This window comes from Amphiura filiformis, chromosome 5 (genome assembly GCF_039555335.1).
Source record: "Amphiura filiformis chromosome 5, Afil_fr2py, whole genome shotgun sequence".
NCBI classification, from domain to species: domain Eukaryota; kingdom Metazoa; phylum Echinodermata; class Ophiuroidea; order Amphilepidida; family Amphiuridae; genus Amphiura; species Amphiura filiformis.
The window spans coordinates 1,984,349-2,000,753 of record NC_092632.1 but is presented as its reverse complement, the minus strand read 5'-3'; the positions used below and the strand labels follow the sequence as shown (position 1 = coordinate 2,000,753).

General features: G+C 36.3%; 1 protein-coding gene across 3 annotated transcripts in view; it reads right to left on the bottom strand.

Annotated features, from left to right (window-relative positions):
- Positions 1-1,604: 1,604 nt before the first annotated feature.
- The window catches only part of LOC140152459 (uncharacterized), a 92,958-nt gene continuing 78,157 nt past the window's right edge, over positions 1,605-16,405 (bottom strand). For all 3 annotated transcript variants that reach the window (XM_072174776.1, XM_072174777.1, XM_072174778.1), the window contains 2 exons: positions 7,863-7,965; positions 1,605-4,580 (listed from right to left, as the gene is read on the bottom strand). In XM_072174776.1, coding sequence (XP_072030877.1) covers positions 4,440-4,580; positions 7,863-7,965 — 244 coding nt within the window. In that variant the 3' untranslated portion in view covers positions 1,605-4,439. The remainder of the gene's footprint in view (positions 4,581-7,862; positions 7,966-16,405) is intronic.

The window sequence follows — 16,405 nt, the reverse complement described above, 5'->3', positions numbered from 1 at the left end:
ATCTTCTCTGTTCTTACTAAGTGATGAAAATTGTTCAAAATATCAAGATCTCATATGTTGTCTTGTCATTCAAAGCTTAATCTGGTTACTATTACCCTCACTCTAAGAAATGTTAAAGAGTATAAGAGCCGATATCCAAGTTTTACACATAACAAATGCCTCTAAAACTAAGCCAAAATGTTCTGAAATAAGACAAATATATCATCTGGCAAACATTACTTGCAAGTCCCTAGTAAACTAGTTAAGAACCTCTGTGTTACTTGTTGTGGAGGGAGGAATGGAAGATATTATGTGATTTTCAAAATAATTATAGGAAACTGGTAAAAATCCCACCATCAAAAATAAGAAAATATGTTGTTGCTTTCAGGTTGCAATTACTAAATGAGAAAGGGTGCTAAGTTTCTTTGTATTGATTTAAGATAGACACCTTCTAAGGACGTAAGGGATTTTATTCCTGAACATCTACCACTGTGCTTTGAATAAATGTGGAAAAAATTTGGAAGTAACAGGGTTTAGCTACTGACTGATGATATGGTTATAGAATGGGAATGATTTGAAATCCAGTTTTAATCCCACAAATAAGTTGTTGGTGCACAGAGGTTCTTAACCAGTCTTATTACAGCTGCTGCGGTATCTCGCAGGAAATTTACTTTTAAAAAAATTCACAAAAAATCAGCAAATTCACCTTTTTTTTAAATCACACACAATTTCGTTTTAACTATTGGTTTTTACTTGCAATTTTTACATAAATAACAAGCAGATAGCAATAAAAAGGTAATGATGAAAAAGTAAAACAGTTACAAAACATTGTATAAGAAATCTCATCAAAATTTTGAATCATGAGTATAAAGACAAAAGGTGTTTGACATGTTCCTTCCATTCATAACAGGCTTTTCTATTTGAAATCCATACACCCTATGGAAGACATAACTGCAATCTTCCACACATGGAGTGTGAATTTCAAATGGGGTTACCTGAATGGGTGACTACATTTGAAATCTATACCCCCTATATGGGAGATTAAGGTCATGTCTTACATAGGGGGTGTATGGATTTCAACTACTACCCTGCTTTGCAGGCAACATTATAATGACATGACATATGGGGTGTATATTCTGACAAAACAATTACAAAAATTTACAAATAATCAAGTGGAAAATTAGAAACATAATATTCAGCATTTTAAGTGAGCTATTAGCTACTACAATGCTTTCAACAAAACAAAGATATCACTTGACAATGTGTGGTAGTGAGTATTTTAGAGTGCACTTTAGTCAACCCCATCTGACATAAGCACACTTGTCCACATTTCTAATCAGACTTCATAATCTTAACTTGAGAAAACCAGTCTATTACCATGAATATTGGGCTAATCCAGCTGAAATCCATACATCCAATATTAAAAAAACATAGCCTTAATCTCCCACACAAGGACTGAGGATTTCAGATGGGGTTACCTGAATGGATGACTACATGTAAAATCTACACTCCCTACGTGGGAGATTAAGGTCATATCATCTATAAGGGGTATATGGATATCAACTGGAATAGCACATTGATTGACAAAGCAAACTTCTCAATACAAATACACAAATACACAATTTTACCATCCTTTTTTCTTTCATCACAAACATAATTTCTTCCTTTAAATACCAATCTCTGTGACAAGCAATATGGATTTCATTGGATTTGACAAAGCAATCCTTCTTTTCAACCAACAAGCTTCGTTTCCATAATCATGGTACCATGGTACATCATAGGTACTTCTGACATACACTATGAGAGGCTGGCCAGAGTTACGTCAAGAAAGATTTCCAAGTGATTAAGCCAGTGTACAGGTTGTTGACAACCACCTGTTGAGTTTCCTATATAATGATGCTAATTAGTTAGTATAGCCATAAATTGATTAAACCAAAGGTAGAAAGAAGACTGTTAATAAAAGGTAAGATGACACTATATCCCCTACATGGTGTACGTACAAAATATGCTTACTGCAAAATAATATCACTATATCAGCATCCCACAACATGTCTAAAGACTGGGAAATATACAGGTTCAATTTTGAAAAGGTCACTAGTATGTTTTTTGTTTCTTTCCGCTCACCTGCTGGTATTTATAGCATGTGCAATAAATGCTGTTTTCAAAAACATTAAGCATTTTGTGATATACAAAACCACCAAAGTAAGATCTGCAGTCTAGTAATATCACAAGTCCCAATTATTAATGTCCCAGCCAGGATATAGAATAGTATAGCAATGTAACTTTTTTCCAAGTCACCTTTACAGAGTAATTATAATACAGTGTCTGTCTGAGAATGACAAAATAAGGGCTCCACAGAATTGTGTGGTTATTTACTAATGATAACTTTTGAATAGAACAATCATTTTGCAGTAAGCATATTATTTCATTAAGTGTATCACCTTTCTACAACAATACCAATCTACAATATATCTACTAAAAAGGTCATCCAACTTAGTAAGTCAAGTAGTATGACCTGTGACTCAAAAGCTGGTTGGACTCCCTTGGTGTACTGAATAAGAATCTAGCTACAGGGATTCAAAGATCAAAGAATGCATCATAAGAAACAATAACAAACTATTCATTACGCTGATTTACTCTGTCAACATTAAATCAAATTCCTTCATACAATGATCATTAACTTTACTTGAGGTAAAATCAATTCATATGACTAGAAAATTATTCTGATTTAAAATTTCATTTGCAAGACAAGGTTGATGTTAAAATGATTTCAGTTGGAAAAAACATTGCAATATGAAAATAAGCTTCCTGGCGAGACTAGAACAATGTCAGCACTAGAGGATGCAATACTTGGTTGTCAACGGTCTCATGATACCTTTAATGTGACACACCTCACTTTTACACCCCACAATGCACTATTGCATGGACTTGAATAGTGCAATGTGGGATAGATGGAAAATGGTGTCATGATACCTCAACAGTAACAGCAATCACATACAGACTTTTTTCCCCTATCCCACAATGCATTTTTCACATTTGAACGTTTGAATATTGGATGTCCTTGTGTGACAAATCGCCTGGAATAATGCATGATGGAACACAGGGAAAAAGGTCAGCCAGCATTGATAACATTCATTATTCTAATAATATAGCTTTCTATTTATACAAACTTTTCACTTGATGTTACAATGAAGTTGGAAGAACAAATTTATTACACAATCACATGATAACTAATGTCTTTCATCTTAGTGGTACTTTGTTTTTAAAGTTGATATTACAATTATACCTTGCAAAACAAACAATAAACTCTACATAAATAAATTCTCTCAGGATCTGACAATATTTCTATATCATATTGCATGATTTTGCAATGAACCAAATCTTAACCTTTTCTTATATCACCCAATTTTCATAAAAATCTTTGAAGGTTTTCGAAAAGCAGTTATTTTTAACACTTATCACAAGGAAGAAGTTGCATATATCAAATGTTTCCTGGGTTACTAGAACATCTGATTTCAGAAATGATATTTTTCTTCTAATCACTATTTTGGATGTCAAAATAGCATCATGATCTCATCTTAATATCTTAAGATCCTATCTGCAATAGCTGCCCTATAGACATTTGATAATTTCTGCATTCTATAATGTGCACATAAAAATATAACACCTGGCAGCTATTGCAGAAACATTTTTCTAAGTAACTGTTGGTATAAACATTCCAAACCATTGTGGATCAATGGCTCGCCTGTACTTTCTACTTTCCACTCATACTTTTGTTTTTTCACTTTTTTGGTCAATTTTGTACTAAATTTCTTAAACCAAATCCTTTCTCATCATACCTTACATATTAATTTCACCCTACTAAAAATATTAAGGCATCATATTCCAAAGGAATGGGAAGACAGGTCACCAGTAAGTCATACAAACATCTCATTTTGTTAGCTCAGAATTTGATAATCTAGATTACTGTTGGAGACAAGAATTGAGAAAATTAGATTTGCATCTGACATCAATTAGCATATTTTGATATCATACCATGATTGGTTGAAGTAAAACATAGCAAGACAATGCTCCGCCTACTCACACATATTGACCAATTGGAATAAACCTTACATCTGACAGCAATATATAGTATGATATCACACCGTGACTGGATGAAGCAATACATATTAAGACAATGCTCCACCTACTCAAACTTATTGACCAATCAGAGTACACCTTACTTTGATTGAGGTGTATTACATCAGATGCTAATCTACCTCTTCAATTCTGTCTTTATGCAAATTTATGTTGACACATATATTGGATGATATATTCCGACAGTGTGGAGATCCAAATGCACAACACGATGAACACGGTGGAAGAACATAAACCTGCAGTGCTTAGACCCAGCCAGGCTTGGTTTCCAGCATGATAGTGACTTGAGACCAAGAGGTATGGTTGGCTTAGATGGTGAGTACTTATTTGTCAATAGCATTAAAGAACCAGTCTGTGAAGTGTCGTAACTGTTCTGCTGTCATCTGGGATTCCTCTTGCAGACGCATGTTGTCGCTATGGAGCTGGTCTAGTTTGTTAAGCATGGCTTCCTTTTGTTTTCTCTCCTGTAGTAAACAAGGAGAAATACACACAGGACAGGGCATATTAGTTATTTGCTTACTAACATTCAATATTACACAATCAAACTGCTTGTATGTGGTTTACTTCATAGCACAAGGCTACTGAATTACCTTGCATACTTGCACCTTCCGCTAACTCCAAGAAACACTTGATTCAGGGAATAAAACTTTCAATGACCACACAGTTTTTAATCTCTTGTAGTGCTAGTTTCTAGTGCTACTTGTTTTTACCTTGTAAAAGGGATGTTTTTATGCTCCCGAAACGTCGGTTGTTTTGTCTTTTTTAGCCCTAAATTTTGGATGTTGTTGTACATATTAAACAGTTTTTAACAATGACCACACAGTATGAAAATGTTGAAGAAAAAAGGTCTTACAATGTTCAAGAAAATAATTTCAATTGAAGTAGGCTACCTATGAGGTTGCTTACCCTAGATGGCATTCCATTATAAGCAACCAAACTATAATTTCTTATACTGCTACTTTGTCACTTAAAGAACTCCAGCAAATGAAAGTAAAAGTGAGGGTGTATCTCACACATAACCCATCAACATAACATACTGATAATATTCCAGGCAAAGTATAGCCTATTTATTTCAAACTTGCAACAAGGAAGATCCACATAAATTAACTAGGACAGTCTGCATAATTATTTCCTTTGTGGTCACTGGGTTTGAATATCCCCAACTTGTAATATTTACCCCTCTTCAGCTTATGTCCATTTTAAAGGTCAGCTCAACATTTTTAAATTTTTTGTTTACAAAATTCAAATAATTTCAGAATATGATATTATAATCAGGATTTGTGAAATTTACATAAAAATTACATTAAGCTGAGTACAAACACACAAAGCATTGGTTCAGTTTTTCTTAAAATAGATCTTTATCCAAGCAGTAAATCTCTTAAAATTTGTTGTCTATTGCACAGTATATTTAGCCCTTATCTATCATCCTATACCATGATCATCGCTATGCTTCCTGGTCTGTACTATCTCTCATTGGATAATTTCCTTGATTTGACAGATACAATCAGACCCGCGCCATCCCACCGACAAATCATGCATGTATTGTTTAGAAAGTGCACCACTAATAGCAAGTTAACTCATAACTGAGTAATTTTAAATTTTAAGTTTTTAGAAAATTCTAATGAAATCTAGAATTCCGAAATTGGAACAACTTACGAATAGTGGTCACTACCTCAACCAAAATCCTAACCCCCATCTTATCCCATCCTAACCTTAAACATATTCCTAAGGGTTAAAATAAATTCCAACTTGGCATATGTGATGAGAAACATAACATTTAATACAACTATATTCCATAACAAAAAGACAGTTCAGCAAAATAAACTTTTGTATTTTGCTATGAGTCAATGTCAAGGCTTAATATCCCATTTCTTACTCATATTTGTATCATTTATCACAACTGACTTTATTAACCCACAATATGTCTTAGTAACTTGGCTAATACAATGATGTCTACTAGTTTTACATTTTAAGCAAATTAATTGTTCTGCCAAACGTCTTGCTTGATAAAGAAGCGCTCATCTGCCACAGAATTCCGCCATCATGTCTGCGATAAATTTAGATCTGGCATGGGTTTGAGCTCTGACAAAATCAAACTCATTTGCCTACTACTTGCCTATCTCAAATGATCCTATAATGTCCATAATGTGAATGTTTTGAAATCCATTTCAGTGTAGGACACTATGTGAACCTTATATTGGTGGTAATTCTAGTGGCTGGAGTACTGTTTATTTTATGAGTATTTTTTATTTTAACAAATTTCATGAACACAGGCAAATTCAAGATTTTAACAACATACAATAATTATTGTTTTGTTGTCAAATAATAACACTTATCAATAACTTTTCATAATTTCAACAAAATGCTAACATGCCCAAAGGTGTTCTACACTGAAAATCATGACAAATTCTGCTTACAGAAAGTTAACAACTAAAAGTGTCCCAATTGGCTCCAGCACATAAGTCCTGCAACCTATAAATGTGAACTAAGGAAATGGACATTAACTACTTTGAGGATTGAAATCCAAACTAAGTTATTACTAATCATTTCTCTTAATGGCGCATGGCATAGAAGGAAAGCTTAAGGCTCAAGCAAATGATTGATGTCAAAATCCTGGCAAACGGTGATTTAATTCACCAAGTATGCTAGTATGTTTACTCCTTTCAACCATTCCCTATCACCCCATCTAATTGACCCAAACTGCAGGCACAGGCTTGTACAGGTTTGCAATCCAATGGATTATAAAGTTTTACAATGTGAAATTTAAACTTAGTGCTTCAATCATCATGTGTATGTATGGCATGCCAAAAATATCAATATCATCATCATGTGTATATATGGCTTGCCAAAAATACCCATATCAGCTTGCAATGTTGTCAACATCTAGATTTTTTTACCCATTTCATATTTCCTGTTACGTGGGAATAAATATACAACATTTATCTCACAATTTTCTTGATGTTTTTTCCTCATCATGGTGATGGTGTGAATATTAATGTTGTACTTCCTCTATGTGTGAAACATGCTTTTCAAAGGGTACACATCATTTCCTAATAGTTACACTTTTGCGGGGCCTTTCAAACCATCAGCGCAAATATTGCAGAATTTGATAATTGGAATTAAGGAAAGATTGGTGGTTTGCATTTTTACAATCTCTCTGAATCTGTCAAATTTATACACATGTACACATAAATAAGTAAGCAATTATTTGCTAACATCCCAAGTTCACACACCATTCAACCTTGCTGGTATCTTCGCCTTGGTCTAATCACTGGTCTTCCCTAGACCTGTTACTAGGATGGGGAGGTTCTTAATTACTGCATAACAGAAAACCAGGTAAACACCATTTGTGTATCCATGAAACCAATCCTTTCAGAACACGGTGACCTAGCAGTACAGGCTTTGATCCTTAATTGAAAGGTTGAGGATTTGAATCCTGGCAGTGGTGATGTTGTACCCTTAGACCAGGATCATAACCTGTATTGTATCTCACCACCCATGGGTATAAATGGGTACTAGCTTATGCTGAAAGGGTAACCCGACTCATTGTGCTGGAGTAGCAGACCCCCCCCCCCCCGGCACTATTCACAGAACAGTCCATCCCCAAGTCGTTAGAAGAGGGATAGGCACTCTGACCTGCAAACACAAGCATGACCTTTACCTTAACCTTTACTATCCATGATAGCCAGGTAAATCATTTTTCTATGTACCTTATACAATAATTGCTTGTATTGTTATAGACTTACCATGACAAGTTGAGTTTGTAGTCTTCTCAGTTCACTCTCCATTTCACCACCCCGAGGTGCTGTGCCTAGTTGTGCTTGTGTGCTGCCCTCTTCATATGCGCTACTGTATAGGGAAAAACACAAAATAAAAAACAAAAAACTTTTCAATAAAACATTGAACATTTAACATAAGATCTTAATGAGATATGACAGAAATTGACATATATATTTATATGCCCAATATTATGTTGGTATTCCTCATTTCAGTGCCAAGCATATGACAGTGCTTTGCAAATATCATCCTTGAGAACTATGTGAAGTACACATGTTAATCTCTATCATATCTCCCTTCTACTGAACTAAAAGGAAAAAGCAGAAGAGTATGGCTTCCCATCCATGACACTTCAATTCAAATACATTCTATGTCAATGTCAGGGTTTATTACGCACACTCAGAATAGTCTGGCTTCCCATCCATGACACTTCAATTCAAATACATTCTATGTCAATGTCAGGGTTTATTACGCACACTCAGAATAGTCTGGCTTCCCATCCATGACACTTCAATTCAAATACATTCTATGTCAATGTCAGGGTTTATTACGCACACTCAGAATAGTATGGCTTCCCATCCATGACACTTCAATTCAAATACATTCTATGTCTATGTCAGGGTTTATTACGCACACTCAGAATAGTATGGCTTCCCATCCATGACACTTCAATTCAAATACATTCTATGTCAATGTCAGGGTTTATTACGCACACTCAGAATAGTATGGCTTCCCATCCATGACACTTCAATTCAAATACATTCTATGTCAATGTCAGGGTTTATTACGCACACTCAGAATAGTATGGCTTCCCATCCATGACACTTCAATTCAAATACATTCTATGTCAATGTCAGGGTTTATTACGCACACTCAGAATAGTATGGCTTCCCATCCATGACACTTCAATTCAAATACATTCTATGTCAATGTCAGGGTTTATTACGCACACTCAGAATAGTATGGCTTCCCATCCATGACACTTCAATTCAAATACATTCTATGTCAATGTCAGGGTTTATTATGCACACTAAATACATTGCAACAAATGCGAAAGTCTCTCTTTCCTATTCAGTATCTATGGAGAAAACAAGGTGTCCTTGATATGTAAATATTGGATCTTAATCTGTCTGATACACTCAAAATATTTAGTATCTACATCTCCGATTATTTATGATACTGTAATATCTACCACACAAGTATTTAGCACGCATAGTCGCATACCTCTTGCTATTTCTCATTAATATCTCGGTTGTTTTAATAATAGTAACTTAATCAAATTGATGCACACAGCTTACACATAATGAGGAAACCAGTCTAAAATGTTAATATTTTTGTTGGGTCTTATGGTTTCAGTTAAAGGCAAAACTGAACAAAACACTTAATATTTTGACTGCAGCATGAACAACCATTGGCTCTTGAATTGCTGGCAATTCAAGGTCTCAGTGCAACAAAGCCTCATCTCCATAAGCTCCCCTTGGTTAATGTTGTGTGTAAATGCAATAGTGCTTATGAAAGACATTACCCAGGGGCTATTCTACTTTAACACCTAATATCTTTACTCGGGCACTGCCAATGGGAGTTATTGTCCACCATTGCGCTAGATAGCTTCATTCAATAATTTCCCCCTAGCACCCAATATAATAAACCACCATTAGCATGTCCATTGACCCAACCATATACAAGAAGATATTTTAATAGCATTGCGTCACACTATATAAGGTGATGATTTGGCAAAAACTGACAGGCTCTATCGCCTTCCTCCTGATAAGCACCAGGCTGTAACATAGATTAGTGTTAATGACCATAGTAAATGATAGCCTCAGAGGACAACAGTAAAATGAGGTATACATCCCTAACTGGATTGGAGGGTTATAATACCCCAGCCAGCAGGTGTACCTGGGTTCATATAGTCTTGTACATGTACATATATCCAGTGTTAGGGATAACAGGTGCTTGGTGAGTGTCAAAATACGATGTAAGACATGTCTAATCAAAGAAATAGTTCATTAACCCCAATAAGATTGCATACTCCAGGCATTTAATGAAAAAAATCCTGAAAATGTATGAGCGAATCAAGCTATTATGTCACAATAGATGTAGGCTCCAAGGAAATATATCTGTCCCAGAAAAACTCAGCTAACACTACAATAAAGTGATGCACATATTATGTACAGTATTATTTTTCTTTAAACAAACTTGGAAGACCAGCCAAATGAAAACATCTTATGAAAAATTAACCAGAATGTCCAAAAAACCTGCAATCTTCACTGAAAACAAATGCATTAAAATCCTTCAATCCATTTGAATGCAGGTTTCAATCATTGCTTTTTCTTGACTTCTTTTCAAAGCACTGAAATGGAGTAAATATGCGCCGAGTAATTTGCAGGAATAGTCCTTTATAAATGTTTTTTTAACTCTCAAAGTGGTTGATTACTGCCACCTGGTTATCTAACCATCTTGACATGTTAACGGTCAACTCAAACATTTTCCTGAAACTCATACCTGTTAATCTCTGTAAGGAAACTGTATGCCCTACATCTATGCAAGGTGTTTTATATGTGATGAGAGCAGGAGGTAACAGGTGCAACCTGATTGTATACATTTAGGTCATCATTTAAGCTGCATTGAGTTATGAGGATTTATCAAGTGTGGAAACTTTGAGGATATGTGTGACATAAATACAGCATTCATCCACAGAGGCTATCTATCACAAGGCTTCAAATACTTTTTTGATGAGGGCCATTTTGAACATATTCTACAAAATGTGGCCTTCATGTGTGCTTTTTTGGGTCAATTTGGGTATTGTTCACCCTGTCTGATATTAAGGAAATTAAGATGGTTAAGATCGCTTTCTCTCATGAATAATCCCCAAAACATATAGCCTTATATACGAACTTACCCATCAGAAGAGCGAATACACCCAATTGCTAAATACATAGCTTCAATTGATAGAGCAAACATAGCCTCCTGACAGACAACAAGTGCATAAGAATAAATATAAAAAAAATGTAATGGAGTTGTCAATCTTGCCTGATTTATTGACTCTGACATTGTGTGATATGAAGCTTCTACATGTTATAATAAATACTGCCCTACATTGCCTGTACAGCTGATTTGAGGATGTTTACTCCATATTGAATTGATCTGGTTTACTGACGCATCATATGATCTTATCTCCCAGCCTGGATTCCATTAGTGTGCTGGCATGTGCATAGTCCTGCATACTATGGGGCTATTCCAGTTGAACTCCATACACCGCCTATGGAAGACATAACCTTTATCGTCCACACAGGGAGTGTGAATATCAAATGGGGCTACCTGAGTGTGTGACTCCATTTGAAATCTACACCTCCGTGTGGGAGAGATTGTCTTCCATAGGGGGTATATGGATTTCAACTGGAATAGCCTAATCTCATTTACTTCCACCTGTTGCAACTGGACATTCCATTCATAGACCATTAGACAGGTGATTGCAAAGTGTATCTATACCCTAGTTTCTGGCTATGAGCAATTGGGATCTTGAGTCACATCGTTTTCTCTTGCTTTTGTAAGAACAACATACTTCACTGGACATAAATCAATAGCCTGCTACTAGCAACTGAGGAGTGGATTCTGCTTCAGGTTTTTTTCAATCCATATGATGATTGAACAAAAATCTGGTTAACGTCTTCTTCTCCTTTCGTATGCTGCTAACGAGGGAGATTCAGATCTCAAGTTTGCTGTTGAGCAGCCAGTCTTGTGTGGAAACATCAACTTCAGAGAGCCCTTGGCTCCATTTGGGGGTTGATGAAGGTGACAAGCTTTGATGATGTTGTCTGCCGTCTGCTCTTCCTTTCACCACTCACAAAGTGGGCTTTGGGTGAGGCCCCATTTATGCATACTGGCCCTGAAGCGACCTACTCCTGTTCGCAGGCGGTTGAGTTTCACCCGTGCATGGCATGGCAAATCCGAGCCAGGGCTGGATTTCGGCGTATCTGGGATATAGCTCTTCAGGGCGAAGATGACAACTGCCATCTCTGCTGCCATTCATTGCCAGTCCAGTGAGCCGATGTCTCTTTGGTCTGTGCCTGATGGATCAAAGCATGTGCCTCCGATGTAAATGGGTGCTGCGACTTCAGACAAGGTTGATGAATGTCTCTGTTGACCACTTCATGGAGAAGATGGCCTGGATTCAAAGCACGCCGAGTAAGGGCCATGGTCTGGTTAACTTATATTCAAGAAAAGCCTTGTCACTGTGGCACTGGATACACTGACACATACAAACCATTCAGACAGTTATAATTTTTGCAAATGGTTTTAGAAATTTAAGCAAGACCATTTTAATTTTTGCACATGATATATTTTCATATGCAACTTTTCATTGTGCCTGAGTATCTCAATGTTAATTTTAGACATGATGTTACATACAAAACTGACTCATATGGTGATAAAGAACTTCAAGCTGATGTCCCTGACTTCAAGTTGAGGCAACACCCTTTCATATCTTCAAGTGAATCTTTATAGCACAAGTCATCAATTATACTTGGATCACATTTCTTACAGCCACGCAATGGCTTGTAAGAACTCCAGCCTTTCAAGTCACCATTAACCACACAAAGTTACAATCATCATGGGACTTTTGACAACTGAAATTTATACTTCTGTCACTTATGATGAAGGATTGACATAATGACAAATGAGACAAGTTGGTTTTCTGTGTTACTTTGGCCAAAACAGCTCTATTAATTGATCAAAAACAAGTTGATTCTATGTTACATGTACTGGCTGGAGTACATATTCTGCTTTACAATATCTTACGCCACAATTCTCTTTGAACATGCCACTGTTTTTCCAACTTACGCCACAGTAATCAAAAGACAGATTGCTGGTATCAAACATGAATAGTGATTGAGCAAAGACTACCAGTAATTCAGTCATGGCAACAGGGCAGAGCTGGTAGAGATTTGATGCTTGGCATAGTGATTCCAATAGATCAAGTAAAAAAAAGTCAAGACAGTATGCTGGTTGGAACTGCATAATAATATATGATAGGACAGTTACAGGTCTTTGTGATAGGGACTACTTACAGGTGATAGTTTGCCTGGTTAGTGTGATAGCAGTGACAGTATCATTCATCAGTGTGAATCACAACCAGGTCAGCATTACTACTGCCACCTAGGTTGATATACTATCCCAATGGTAAATCAAACAATTCCCTATGCTCATGTTAACAAATGATGAAGCACAATCCCTACAAGTCTCAAAGATGTTAGCCAGAACATACCAGGTGTCATGTAAAATACAGATCTACAACCGGTTTTCAAGCTTGCAATTATACTTTGTGATAAGTATCTTGCTATAGAGACAACTTTTATGTTGTTGTCATTGAGGGGAGGCATTGCTGTACATGGAAAATCACATGTAGTGTATTATTAGTGGTGTTTCTTTGCTACTCTCAAAATATTTGTGCATTTATTTGTCCAAAAGTTTTTCTGTCCCTATATATGTGAAATTTGCTATCACCAAGATTCTCTTGGTCAGGCTGATAAAGATAACAAATGTTGAAAGACAAGCGTGTGCATGAGCAGCCTTGCTCTTAGACTTCTCCGTAGTCCACTTGCCATTGTGCATATTCAGAATTACCTTTGCATTTTTAAAAACTCCGATTGTGTGCACAATTGATAGATTTTCCTGATCTATTCAGTCACCGTACGCCCTCTGTTAGCTTGATACCCAAGTGGACTACTGACATTCGATTGCGGTCAAAATGCTTAACACAGGCCCCTATGGCAAGAATGTCGGATTTTTGGCCTACTAAGAATAGCATGATGTAATGCATTTCATATAAATTAACCAATTGTGATGCAGCATTTGTATAGGCGGGGCCTTACCATTTTCCCGATAGTAATCAATTTCATTTGCATTATTGTGACCTCATTTTATGCTGTTCCCGTGGTGTTTGGCTCTCTTGCGGTAAAACTTCAAAGTTTGTTTATATGTGATGAACCAGTGGAAGAAATACGTTCATGCACGTGTCATGTGTGGTACAATGTACGTGTGTGGATAAATCCTGATCGGGTAAATAACTTCAAAAGTGTGTCTCTACCGGCTATAAAATATACCTAAATTAATTTATAAACATAATTATTTAGCTCCGCTGTTTAGAGACGGACCATGACATGGCCAATATCACCCGAGACTTCTTCAGGGAATGCTGATGAGGCCGGGTGCGATACAAAACAAAACTGCGATTCATCATGCATTCTCACTAGGATGTGAAAATTGTAAACTGGCTCAGGAAGAAGTCCTTCATCATTCCATGGCTGGTTAAAGACGCGTTTTCACCATTCTACCCAGATTTTTAGCAGGGGGGGGGGGGAGGGCTCACAAAATGGAATTTGTTGATGACCCATTCTTTAGGTCAGAAAATTTTGCCAAAAATACCTAGTTTCCTGGATTTTAATGACATTTTTCACTTCACCTGAAATTATTGGGGGGGGGCGGGGTGAAGAGTATTCTAGCCCCCGTTCCTAAGCTACCAACTAGATATAATATGGGAAATATATTTTCTACCAAAGCAGCACCGCTTTGCAAGGACTTTTTTGTCGGGTGGGAAATCCCAGACTAGAAGAAGCACACAATTTGAGTTTACCTTGGGAAGCAAAATATGAACGCATTTACATCGATAGTTCTAGCCAGGGACAATATTGTCTTCAAGGAAAGAAATTATTCATGCGACACATGGAGAAACGATTGTGCGGATTATTAAATTATTGTGGTAATCATTTTTTTATAGATAAATATTTCATAATAACGGGAAAATTAGTTCATGCCTCTCTTAATCCGTCTATATTTGTAGCTATTTTAGAATTTCGGACATGAGGCTCTTTCCGTCTTTCGGCATGCCTGAAGTAACTAGTGCTAATTAAGGGGGCCGGCATTTTCTTCCAAATTAACAAAACATCCGCGTCAATAAAATTGCGACCCCCCACAAACTAAAATTGTATTGAAATCAGTCTTTTTGAATTAAAAATAAACAAACTATCTCACCAAATATTTTATGACCCCCTATTTTTTTTTTTTTTTATCTATGACCCCCTCTTCCGAAAAAAAAAATGCCAGCCCCTAAAATAACAGAAAAGTCAACATTGTGTTGTGATGTGATCTTGCCGACCTATTTTTAAAAACAATGTCCTGTCTCATGTCAATATTTTGCACTCAGTTGTGGGTTTGTCACCGTGTGTGCACTACACAAGTGAGGTTCGTGATACCTGTAAACAGGCCAAGATAGATGCTATATGCAAATTAGGGGTATTTTCTCCTGCTGATCGATTTTGGCAAATAAATTGCTGCACTTTCCCACGGGATGACAAATAGTTGGCGTTGTATAATTTGACTTTTCCATACAGGTATTTCTTATTTATTTGGGTTATTATTCGATATTTATCACAGTAAATACAAAATATAATCTTGATCGATTTGTACCACCGCTGATTTTTCTTTAAATAAATTGTATTATCTTTTGCCAAATGCAAGAGACCCCTGTACAATTATGGACGAGACGGAAACTATTCTCTGTTTCTGATTGGTCAAGTGTTGGAGCTAATTTCATCCTCATCGTAGCGTCCCTGACTTAACCGCAATCGTTTGTCCATAGTCGTATTTTTCGTGAGTAACGTGAGCCGATTCTCCAAAATAAAACAGACTGCTAGAAAATCATTGGTAGGCATGAAGGGAGCCCTCTTTCAAAAAATATTAAAAAACAAAAGTAAGGCAGGACACAAATGATCACTTAGAATGCCTACATCTAGGGCAACTAGATTTGTTATAGACTATTTATTACATTACATGTATAATATCGAGATTGATAACATAGGCCTATTTCTAAATTTCTCAAAATTCGACTATGGCATAGTCTACCTTGCTCTATGTCCCCTTTTGCTAAACCGTTTGCTACGTCAACCCCTACATTTTGTCCAAAGGGATAACGTGCCCAGATATCCACCCGGTAGAATCTATTATTTAATTTAGTCTCTCTAACCAAGCAACAAACAAGACACCCAATTAACCCATTGATCATATGATATTGTTGTGACCGACTGTTAATGTGTCTTAATTACATGACAGGAAGCAATCCTTATAATAAGCTGTTACTAACTTTTCCATCAAAACACCACTATCTTACAAAACAGATATGCGTTGAATGCTGTAATATCACACCAACTTGTACAAACATTTATCAACAGATATAAAATGTACCTCAAGAACATAATGTCCTCATTTTAATGTATTTCTTGTATTTTCTTTGTTTTTGTTTTGTTTGTTTGGAGTTTTTAGCCAAGTTGTATTTTAGCCAAGTTGCAGATTATTTAAAACCTTTGTTGTTATCTGTGGATATTGTTTGACACGGTCAGTGGTTTTACTTGCCAAGGGGCTTAAAATAGCTCACATGACAAGGTCAGTGTGGTCAATTAACCTATTCAGTAAATCCCATAAGCCTTAGTGGTTAGACCCGAGATGTCATCTTTTG